This window comes from Athalia rosae, chromosome 1 (genome assembly GCF_917208135.1).
Source record: "Athalia rosae chromosome 1, iyAthRosa1.1, whole genome shotgun sequence".
Taxonomy (NCBI): Eukaryota; Metazoa; Arthropoda; class Insecta; order Hymenoptera; family Athaliidae; genus Athalia; species Athalia rosae.
Window position 1 is genome coordinate 18,432,977 of NC_064026.1, and position 11,501 is coordinate 18,444,477.

The 11,501-nt window shown below is 43.1% G+C and overlaps 1 protein-coding gene across 1 annotated transcript; it reads right to left on the reverse strand.

The window, feature by feature from the left end:
• Position 1: 1 nt before the first annotated feature.
• Positions 2 to 11,404, reverse strand: LOC105692784 (protein artichoke). Its single transcript, XM_048659101.1, has 10 exons — positions 10,902 to 11,404; positions 9,115 to 9,324; positions 7,250 to 8,423; positions 6,484 to 7,190; positions 5,438 to 5,762; positions 5,106 to 5,372; positions 4,538 to 4,691; positions 4,258 to 4,452; positions 2,928 to 4,154; positions 2 to 2,694 (listed from the first exon to the last, which is right to left on the reverse strand). Exons 2-10 carry the CDS (start codon positions 9,279 to 9,281, stop codon positions 2,168 to 2,170), a joined length of 4,743 nt encoding a protein of 1,580 aa, XP_048515058.1. The 5' UTR covers positions 9,282 to 9,324; positions 10,902 to 11,404; the 3' UTR covers positions 2 to 2,167.
• Between the last annotated feature and the right edge of the window lie 97 nt (positions 11,405 to 11,501).

An 11,501-nucleotide genomic window follows, 5' to 3' on the forward strand; every position in this document is an offset into this window, starting at 1 on the left:
AGTCTTACCCTGCAGCTGCTTCCCAGCGTTAGAGCAGGAATTTTATGATTCGGACGGAGTTTTTTCATCGCGTAATATTCCTGTTGATTGATATTGTTCGAAAATGAGAATAGAAAAATTGACAAGAAGTAAATCAAGTCATTCAACGTATATCTGCAGTTCACGGTGAATCACCGAATTTCCGATAAAATCCGTAAGACATCCAAGTGACGCGAATAAATTGGAAAGCCTGTTTCCGCCACTGATGCGAAATTCTAGTAAACGGTGCTTAATGGCTACTGGATTCCCTAGCGCGGGTGAAGAACCAAGTAAAAGTGTTTTCCATGGAACGAACTAGTACCTCATAGTTGAAAAATTGTTTCATCAAATCGATTTTAGTTCTGTTTTCACAAAAGAAATTATTTCGTTCCCCGGCATCAAATTTTTCCAATTTTCGGAACATCGGTAATGTTTTGTTTGCTTGAAAAAAAAAAAAATTGTTCCGATTGTGAGCGCGTGTATGTTCCTATAATTATGATTTTATTCAACGTCAATGTACCCTATGGAGAAAATTGCGGGACATCCTGCCGCATGCAGCTATTAGATTGTTCGTAGAAAATTATCAGCACCGTTCACAATAAATAATCTGAATTAGATACCAGATCATGAAATTGAATTGACGGCGCGTGGTGGATAATAGATAATATCATCATTTGTTGAGAAACAGAGAAAGAAGTAGAGAAATAAATACGCTAAGCGGCAATAAATAATAATGTCTATTTTATTAACAATTTAGTAATCGGTAAATAAATAGACATCTGCGTGCGGTATGAAAAGTAATGAAATAACGATGACGATAATAATTGAATGAACGACGGAGTGATAACATTTGGCACTTGCATTCAACCCAAATGCCTTTCTATGTGCCGGAAAAAATTCAACATTCCTGACAATCGATTCTGATATTGTCTAACAAAAATCAGGTGATATCCGATCATCTTTGTGTCCAGAGAAAAGTGGTCAGCGTTCGTTCGCAGGGAGCGGATCGAGGTTAATAAATTGTTATGAAGTAATCCATAGCATTGCGGCAGTGGTTTAGTTTGTCGTTTTTTAGCGACCCGCGAAATGCCTACGTGACAGAGAGTCGAGGAAACGAGTTGACTGTACATCTAGCAGCGTCGGGTTTAATATCTTTGTAGCAGAGCTCTGACCTCCGTAGTTGGCTGGGTTGTTTGGCGCCCTCGCCGCTTCGTGCGTTTTATTCGTTCCCGCTGCAACCAACGGCGTACGCGTTCGAAATTTTTTGAAATTCGAATCAAGGAAATTCATATAACCCTAACGTCATCGGGCCATTCAATGATCAATTTCCAGAGACTCGTACAAAGTTGGAAAACTTTAGATATCCGAAGAATGTGAAGTGAAATCCGAATTCTCGTTATTGCGATTATAGTTATTCATGGCAACAGTACCTTTATTTATGGCAACTGCAAGGTTGTATAACTGTACGAAACTGATAGGGTGGGTGTAAGATTACACGAAATTCGAGTACACCTTTGAGCTGAAGTTATGTCGAACAATTATCGAGTTTTACTCACTGGATTTCATCGTGTGGTTCGCAACGTGTATCATTTTTAATTATCCACACGTTTGTCGTTATTTAATAAATATATCAATCGTCAATTCCACAGACATAACGCGATGGCAGCTTATATTTATTTATGTAAGATCGTTGAACCAGCTGTGATATTTCTGTACTGCATCTAGTACGTAGGTACTCTGCTTGAAAGTGATTTCAACAATTATCTCACCGAATTATTTTCAGCCGACGAAAAGAACATCCGCATCTGATTTCACTCAAACAAATCGATGCTTTCCTACGGGTAACAACGACGTTATTCTATGCAATTGTTGTAAAAATGCGTTTATTTCACTTCAAATCGACATACACACACATATTTTACGATAATTCATTACTCAGGTCAGTCCTAGGGATCGTTTTGACGCATAGATATAATGACGAGCTTTCAATTTCTTTTTTCAAATCACCTTCGTTCTTTTTATTCCTTATGTATATCAGCATTTGTGTGTTGGTCAATCGTAAGCTGCTATGACTATAACTGCATCGGTACGTACCAAAGGTCGCGCGAGTCTCGATACGACGAGACTTATGAAGGTGAGCCTAATAATTTCATTGCATCGTACTACAAAACACCATGTAAAGAAAGGGTGAAATAGCTAAGATATTTTTTCGACTAGCAGTGCTGTAAACCGATCCTACGTACGGTTCCATCAAATTCGTATCATTGTAGTGTTGAAAGTACCAGTTAAAAGGATTGTCCTCGATAATTTTCGCGGTTTCATCGATGGTTTTAGCATGTTCTAACAGTTTGTCATCTGCCTGAATTTTTTGTGCCTTGTCCTCGGCCGTTCTCCTTTCGTAACCCTTCTGTAAGAACTCTGGCAAGAGCGATTCAAGGTTGGTTGTTATTTTATCGTTCTGGTACTGCTCTGCAACCGGATTGAGGCTCGGCGAGGAGACCTTAGTTATCGTTGATCGTCCCAGTGGTCGATAAGAAGGTATTTGCCCGCCAGGGACTAACAGCGCCGACAAAGAAGACGCCTCTTTGCTTCGAAAATTTGAAATATTAGTCATATCCGTCTGCTGAATCTCTGTGCTCGCAGCTGATGGGTGTTCCGTGGTAGTCGTCGTATGATCTATAAGTTATAGGTATTTAATTTATCTTAATGTATAATTGTTTTCGGGCGATAATAAAACCCCACGAACATTCTAACACACGAGGTTTTAAACCCCGGCTTTGGTTACGTTTCGGTTAAAAATTCAAAAGATGCGCGACACTTTTCGCGCGGGTATAAGTACGTCCCACTGAAAGTGGAATGGTTGAAAATCATGACAAAAAGTAAGTTTCAAAACATAGAAGAATACTAACCAACCGTGTCACGATTGTCAGGCTCGACGGTTGTTGTTGTTGTCGTCGTCGTAGTCGTTGTTGTGAAATCAGGGCGTACGAGGCCTTTACGTTTCGTCAAATCGCCAAAGTCCCAGAAACTGCTGTTAGTTCTATCAGTTATAGGAACTGGCTTTACCGTTGTTTCTTTCGTTTCTTGCATGGAAAGTTTTGTTGCGTCAATTACTGCTGAACGCGGAGTTGTCCAGACTATTTTGCTAGCTACTTCCCCCTGGGTTCCGCTATTCGTCGGCATCTCATCGAGACTTTCTTCCTCGTGGATTTCCGACGAAACGGACGTCTGATCGACTTCTAATTTTTTCGTGACGGGACCCGAAAAAGTAGCGTTGTTCTGCTTCGAAGAGTTCATCGGGAATTCGTTCAAGTCTTCCGTCCGCTTTGGAGGTGATCTTGTGTTTGGGTTCGATTGTACTTTGATGCTAGGAGTAACTTTGGGATTCGTTGGTTTCGCTTGACTTCTAGTCCGACTAAATGATTTCTCCGTTTTATTATTATCCTGTCTTCGACTCCCGTTCAAGGACAACGTGTAATTCAAGGTCTGTCTCTGGAGAGATTGTAGGTCGCTTTTCTTAGCGATCTGTTGGACGGTCACATTTTTTCTCGCTAGGGATACGGTCCTATTCATTTCTGCCTGATACCTCAGCTGCGGGTCGACGATCGGAACGAACCCGCCCTGTACTCGAGGTAGCGGGACGAAGCCACCTCTATGAATTTCCGGTTCCGTAGGTGGAAACAGTTGAACCCGACCCCTTCCCGGTCGCCCGGAACCGTCGCTTTTCCTGTCTGCCTTCCTACCGGAATTTCCCCACAAATTAAAGTTCAGGCTCGGTAGAGGTACACCGAAGAAAGTGAACCCTGAGCTGCTGGGTGACGGAGGAACGTCTTTGGTTGGCATAGTTTTATTTTTCCTCATCGCTTCGCCGGAACCAGTCGCCGCATAAATCGTTGGAGTTCCACCGGTCACTGGTGAAGGTGATTCCGAACTTGCTTGATTGGAGAATGCCTCGGTAGAAGCGACAGCGGTCGTAAGAGGTATGGGAGAATCCTGCGGCATTATGCTGCTGGTGTTTTCGTAGGGGTAGTCCACGTACTCGTCGTAAAAATATTCAGATTCGTTTGGAAGAGGTGGAAGCGGTGTGGTCCCCTGGAGATTCATCCAGGGAGAATTTACCTGCGATGTCCCGAACACTGCGACGAAAGATCGGAACGCAAGACGCAAATTTAAAGGTGTGGGAAAACGGTAATCGTGCCACCTTAATAGTGGAGAATTTGGTACTACGTATATACTCACGGGAGGAACCATCGATCACCTCGACCTCGCAACCGGGAACGGAGGGTTCGGTGCGCCTTTCTCTTTGGCAATCCTGACGGGATAATTTGATATCCCTGAAAAGCGAGCCGTCCGCGCACCGAGGCCCTTCAGATGACGCCTGCTGCAGCCATCCTCTCAGCCACAACATTCCGCAGGCACAAGAGAGCGGATTACCTATAAATTGATAAGAACACAAAGTACATTGATTTGCGAATTCATTTCTCTGAGAGACTGATCTGATAATCTTTATCCATCTAACCATCTATATCGAGAACTGCGATGTTGGATCTCAATCTCTTGAAAGCATTTTCAGCAACGGAAGCCATTTTGTTGTGACGAAGACTGAGCACTCGGAGACGTGGCATGTCGTCAAAAGGTGAGCCTTGGATTGCGCAAATTCGATTGTTATCCATCTGCGATAAAAACAGCACCACCGTAGATACCTCATAAACGGATTATCGAATATCCGTGGGAATGCTACAGTTTTTGAGCTTGAAATCGATCTCTTACAGGGGTGCGATGACATAGCTACGGAAATATTGGAACTGTCGTTGTAGGATCGTGTCGTTAACAGTTACGTATACGTCGTTTGTGTTTGGAAAGATCGTTAGCTGATTCACGCCGAGTGATCTCAGAGAAACTTCTTCTACCGAGGTGGGCCGCAGACTTCGTGAAATGTCGTTGAAATTCCGAGTACGTACTTTATAACATGCTATTCAATCGTCTCGCGTTGAAAACCAACGCGAGAGGGGATCGCCATTAAAACAATGAATTATAATTGTGTTTTTTCAAATAGTCGTGTATTGTGAAAGTGTTTTGAAACACACCTTCAGTTCAACCAACCATTCCATGGCTGCTAAGCTTTTGCTGGATACACGTGCCACCCGGTTGTGACTGACGTCCAACACTTCTAAAGAATTCAGGCTTTCTAGACCGGCATTTTCGAGATCAGGTAGTAAATTGTAACTCAAATTGAGGAACAACAACTGTGGAACGTTGATGAAAGCGTTGTTTGAAATCTCTTCGATCCTATTCTCCTGGAGCTCCGCACTCTGAAGGAGCGGAAGTTCTACAAAAGCACCGTTCGGTATCACCTACAACACGTTCGAGTTCTTATTTCATCCGGATAATTCGAAGGTACCACCAACGAATCACAAACCTGAAGACGATTGCGCCCCAGACGAAGTGCTTGAAGTTCCGGTAAGGCCCTTACGGCATTTCTTTCGACAACGCGAAGATCGTTGTTCTCCAGATCTATGAGCGACAGTCTAGGCAATCTGTGAAAAGCTCCTTCCCTCAATTCTTGAATTTTATTTTTCACCAATCGTAACTCGAGCAGTGATGTCAAGCTGCTAAGAGTTTCTGGCGAAAGAATGTTCAGCTTGTTGAAACTCAAGTCAAGGACTTGGAGGGCTGTTAAACCATGCAACGACCTTGGGAGCTCCGTCAGAGAATTGTGCGATGCATATATCTCGCGAAGATCTCTGAAACCAAAAAAAAAAAAAAAACATTCACTCGTTCGTGCCAAGTTTTAATACGTTACTTCCGCTGACTGTCGCTGTTGATTAAAAATTTTCTCAAAAATAATCCTCTTCGCGGGCAGCGGTGTTCAACGTATATTTGCGTGCGGATCGATTACTCGAAAGGTTTTTTCATCAGGGCATTGCGCGAATGCATATCGCATGCAGATCCTCGACTAGACTACAGAAGAATTCGTTATCTCGTTCACGGTTCGGTTGGAGGGATTTGAAGAAGGCGTCACGCCGACTTGCCCTCGAGGAGGTACTCCGGCGTCGCGTCGTACATCGCGCTCCACACTTTCTAGGTGCTGAATTTTCAGTGACGCAACCTTTGTACTCGGTTTAAGTCGTGAGTGAAACTAATTTTCTACAGGTATGAATAACTAGAATGCCCGCAACGATCCTTTCGAACGACGCTTGTAAATGTATATTCACGGGGCGAAAGTTTGCGGGTTTTATTTTTATTTAATTGTTTACATACATAAAAGTATTTTTTCTATTTTTTTTTTCGTGAGAGAATGGAAACCGAAAAATAAACTGCTAATTAGCTGCCGAGAAAATTATCGCCTACGATTGCAACGGTGAGCGTATTTCGAAGGCCGTAAGAAAAATGGGGGATTGTTTCGAAGAATGAGTAAGTAATTTTAGCTAAGTGTCCGGAGAGTTCAATGCCTGTACAACTTACCGCGTGTTGGTAAATGTCGCATGAGGTATCTGCGCCAATCTGTTCCTACTGAGATCCAGTTTCTGTAGTCTGGCGTTATTTTCAAACAGATCCGGTCGTATTAATTCCAGCCGATTCCCCTTCAAATTCAGATCTATCAGCATTTTCAAATCTCTTAGACACCCACCGTGCAGAGAAACCAGCCTGTTGTCCCTCAAGTCCAATTGCTCCAATCGTGCAAGTCCGTCGAACGCCCCGTCTTCCAAATGTTGAAGAGCGTTGTACCCGAGTTTTAGCCTCTTCAAAAATGGCAAAGTGCTCAAGGAGCCTCGGGGTAATCTTTTGATCCCGTTTGCGCTGAGGTCCAATAATCTCAAGGCCGGGAGCGCAAGATCTGGATTCGGAGCGATCGGGATGTTCATTATCTGGTTCATCGGCATGTAGAGGTATTCGATGTTTCGAGGCAGTCCAGGCACCACTTCGAATAGTCTGTTCCAGCCCATGTCCAATTCGTACAAATTAATCAGATGCCCAAATGTCCGGGGATGAATGGTCGACAGAGCGTTCCCCGATAGATTTACAAACTCCAGGGCCGGATTGGCCAGAAAAGAAGCCGGATCCACAAGCCCGATGGCGTTCCCACTCATGTCCAAGCGTCGTAGATTCGGTAAATTCGCCAACAAAAGCGGATCTACCCTCCGGAAATAATTCTCGGCCAAATCTAATCCCTGAAACGAAAATTCGTTAGTCGAATTATCGCAAACCATCGGAGACCGGAGCACCTTACCTTCAACGCCGGTAGGTTCCAAAGCGGTCCTTCCAGCAAATTAGAAAGTGAATTATTTCGTAATCTGAGCTCCCTCAGCGCCGGCATGGCGATGAAAGCCTCCATCTGTACCATATTTATTCTGTTGTGATCGAGGTGCAATCTTTCGAGACTAGGGTGTCCCCTGATTGCTCCGAACGGAATGTTCTCAATCTGGTTATGGCTGATGTCTAAGAATTTCAACCTTGGAAGCGTCTCCAGGATTGTACGTAACTCCGCAACGTGACTCAAATCATTGTTTATCAGCCAAAGTTCTTCGAGTCCTCCTCCTCCGGTTTGGCGCACAAAAAATTCTGGATGTATTCTGTGTATAGCGTTGTGATTCAGGTCAATACTACGCAACATAGGCACCCTGTGAAAAGCTCCGGAAAATATTTCGGATATCCTATTGCGAGAGAGGTACAGCTCGGCGAGCGATGGTAATTCTACAAACGACGCTTCTCCGAGTCGCGAAATATAATTCCTATCCAAACGAAGGATAGACAAATTCGGAAGATCTATCATCGTGCGTCCTACCATCGTGGCATCGGCTATAGAATTCCCGACTAATGATAGTTCTTTCAATTCAGGAAGTCCGATGATCGCTCTGGGATGAATCCAGTTTATCCCACAGTCGCTTATATTCACCAAAGTCAAACTTTGAAGGTTCTGAAGTACTCCGGATTCGAGCCTAGTCAATTTTTTACTACCAAAAACATGGAGGTGCTCAAGATTTGGCAAATCTCGAAAATGTCTCGGCGTCAATTCCGCGAGAGAAGGTGAGTTTATCTGCAAATACCTCAGCTTTGGCAGTCCAGAAAATTTCGGAAGCCTTTGCATCGTTTTACTCTGCAACGTTATAGCCTCCAACCCACGAAGATTGTCGAGGCTATCGACAGGCAGGGATCTCAAGTCCGGCTCAACGATGAAAAGCTCAAGCAGAGAATCGTGAAGTCCCTCTAACCATCCGGAGGAAACTCTTTCGAGTCTGTTATTCCGCAGCATTAATCTGAGAACCCTTAAATTGGCAAATACTTTGCCTGGGAGGCTTGGTAAGTTATTATTTTCCAAAATGATCTCGTCAATAGGCCTAGCGACGTAATGGCTCACGGCCTCTAGGCCCTCGAGAACTTTCGGTAACTCACTGTGACTGCACCTGGAAAATTTGAACGACTTATATTTGATGGTATATCGAGCATGTGGCCAAATTATAGTTTTGAATAAAAAATTACACAAGTATACACGGGGTGTTTATATTAACTTTGGCCAAACTTCTGGGGTGTGTAGGGGCCGCCCAGATAAGCATTTTGGGGTAACGTACTCATGGTCGGAAACTCATCCTAACGGCTGTGGAGGGCTTCGAAGGGTTCGGTACCGCGCGCTTTTTCGTTGTGTAATTAATGATATTTGACGACCCTTTACCCAACGTTGCATTCAGCCAAAAGCATACATAGTTTTCGTGTACAATGAAGCGATGAACTTGGCGATGAAAAAGATAAACAAGTACGTATGTACACAGAGCGTAAGGTCTCCTGCAGAACATAACAAAACATATCAAGAGAAATGGAAACGCTCTACGTAAACAACTCGCACTCGGCTTTGAACTTTGTATACTGTTGGCTGAAAAGGTTGGTTGGTAAAAGGTCATCAAATCTCGTTCATTACACAACGAAAAAGCGCGCGGTACCGAATCCTTCAAAACCCTCCACAGCCGTTAGAACGAGTTTCCGACCATGAGTACGTCACCCCAAAATGCTTGTTTAGACGACCCCTTCGCACCCCAGAAATTTGGCCAAAGTTAACATAAACACCCCGGATATTAAAAAAATATATGATCGTCCTATTACCAAATCTGAAACTCCATATCTCTCGTGGAGCATCTGCAGGGTAAAATTTTTTCTTGCGGCGGGCAACCATATTCGCGATCTAATTGTGCCGTCGCGCCAGTCAAACCGAAGTTCAACAGATACGCTAAGATTACAAGAAGGGTAGCCGTGTCCGGAGGTTTTCCCATCGTTTTTTCAGATGGTCACCTCAGCGTGTCGTGGCCCATGAATCTGCGTGTGTAAAACAATTATGTTCAAATCCTTGGTGTCTGTTAAAAATTAGCTGAATTCAAATGATTGTAATTTGTGTAGAATCTGCACGTTATGAAATAGCCCCCGGGTGTTCGTAGATTCTAAAGCATATATTACGTCACGGTCACAAGCGACAAAATTGTTTCTTGGGTACCGCAAGGACCGACCTGAAGCGAAACAAGGACCGCTAGGGTAATCTTTTTACCGCAATTATTATCACGCGTGCCTGACTGTCGCGATGTTTGCCGTGTCGACATGACGATTACTTCGAATATACTGTTAATAATTTAAGAAGAAAATAACATTAGCGTAGTTTCCGGTTCACACGCTCTCAAAATCAGTCGCGCAGCATTCGTCTGAATTCAAAATGCAATACAACTAATTGTAAGATTGTAACGTAAGGTCACTCAAGATCGAACATATTTCATAACATCGAGGATGAGGCGTGTGGCCGGCCAACCTGGAAACGCAACCGGACGTGAAGAATTCCGGAGGTCGAGTGGCCCATAACTATAATATACAATGGGTCCCTTAGCAGAGACTGTATCTTAGATCACAGGTGCGATTGAATCGATCTAAAATATCACAGCGCTACAATCTGGTTTTGTAAGAGAGTGCAGCTGACGACTTTCCAGGAAGTGATTACGCCCGGTTGATCGCTGTGAAAATCGCGTTCGGAAATCAAGCTGAAAAATATAGGGCATTGGTTTCACTGGAATCCGTCTATTTTTCATACACATAACACGACTGTTTGGTGAGACTTGGTGTATTCACCCGAGGGAATTTTGCTAGGGCAGCACAGTAGTCCGCGGGAATAAACTGCAGCTTTGTCATCCCCTTATGTTGCATAATGTACCATTTCGCATGTGTGACAAATTTAAACCTGTCCCCCAAGATTTTCAAATGCCTCATCAGCAACTCTTGACAACCCCCTCGCTGATCTATTTCCGATGAATTTAATACATCCTCTTCAGCATTTTGACATTCGATTGTCGCGTGATGAAAGGGATATTGTTCTTCACCATGCGAAACGAGAAGAAGAATCATGTTAAGCAATATCAAGCTTCTTCTTTGATTTATGTTTTCCTTCATTATTGCATAACTTCAAGAATCTCCTATTATACTAACAAGGCTCTCTCTCTCTCTCTGAGAGCGTTATCTCTGAGGCTTGCAAACGGGTTAAAAAAAAAAAAATAGAAAAACGTACGTCGTCAATCTAAACGTACTGAAAAAAGAAACAATAATAACTGAGTATCCGAGTAAAGTTCTAAGCTATTTCCGCCCGAATATATGCGGTCACTGTAGACTAGTGAAAGCTAAAAAGCTCTGCGCGAGTACTTCCGTCTCTACGTTTCCACGAGCCTTCGAGTTCACCTTATTATCGCTGCCTTATACGTAACAGTTTTGCAATATCAAGTATAAACCCAAATATGGTATTACGCACGGTATGAAAAAGAAACCGGAAATAATCTCAGGATTAACTTTCGGCAATTTCTGAAAATTCGAAGCTTTACGTAAAATGATGATGTAAAAGCAGCAAAGTCAATCTTACTTACTTGAGTGCTCCAGGGGAGGTTTATCCAACGTTATTAGATACTGGTAAACAAGGCGCGGGTACCGATGGATAGATTTTTTATTTTTGGGTGCGATGGATCTGCGGGGTACCGATAACACAATGTCACAATAAAGTTTTTTAACATACGAACACGAGAGATGTTCCGATGCCTGCTTCTTACGTTAGACTAGTAAGAAATGCAACGAAATACGACTACCAAAGTGTCGGAGGAGGAGGAGAATTGCGAAGTGGATATGCAACCACCGTGAAGACACGCTTCCAGGAAATCTTCCCTTTCTCCAAAACCTTTAGAAAAACAACAAAAATCATATCATAATGAAAGCGTCAGTTCAACAATCATGTTATTGAGCGTGATAACATTTTTCGTATCGATGTTAACAATTCCAAAGTATAATTGTTTTTGTTTTTTATTTTTTGATTTCCATATCACGGGTGGGTTTTTCATTTCGAAAAGAGATTCAGAAATGAATCGCAGAGAAGCAGCTTCGGTCGGAGGTACTTATAACGATTCTTCCTCAAAGTGAAAGCCCGCCGTGAACGAGTCGCTTGCAATTACGGAAACTAAAAAAAAATATTTACA

What these genes read in the sequence shown, in the direction of transcription:
- LOC105692784 (XM_048659101.1), bottom strand. Translation starts at nt 9,281, where the DNA reads ATGGGAAAACCTCCGGACACGGCTACCCTTCTTGTAATCTTAGCGTAT. An exon ending in TGGGGCGCAATCGTCTTCAG is followed by an intron (nt 5,373 to 5,437) that starts GTTTGTGATTCG and finishes AACGTGTTGTAG; the next exon opens with GTGATACCGAACGGTGCTTT. An exon ending in TGACAATCGTGACACGGTTG is followed by an intron (nt 2,695 to 2,927) that starts GTTAGTATTCTT and finishes TATAACTTATAG; the next exon opens with ATCATACGACGACTACCACG.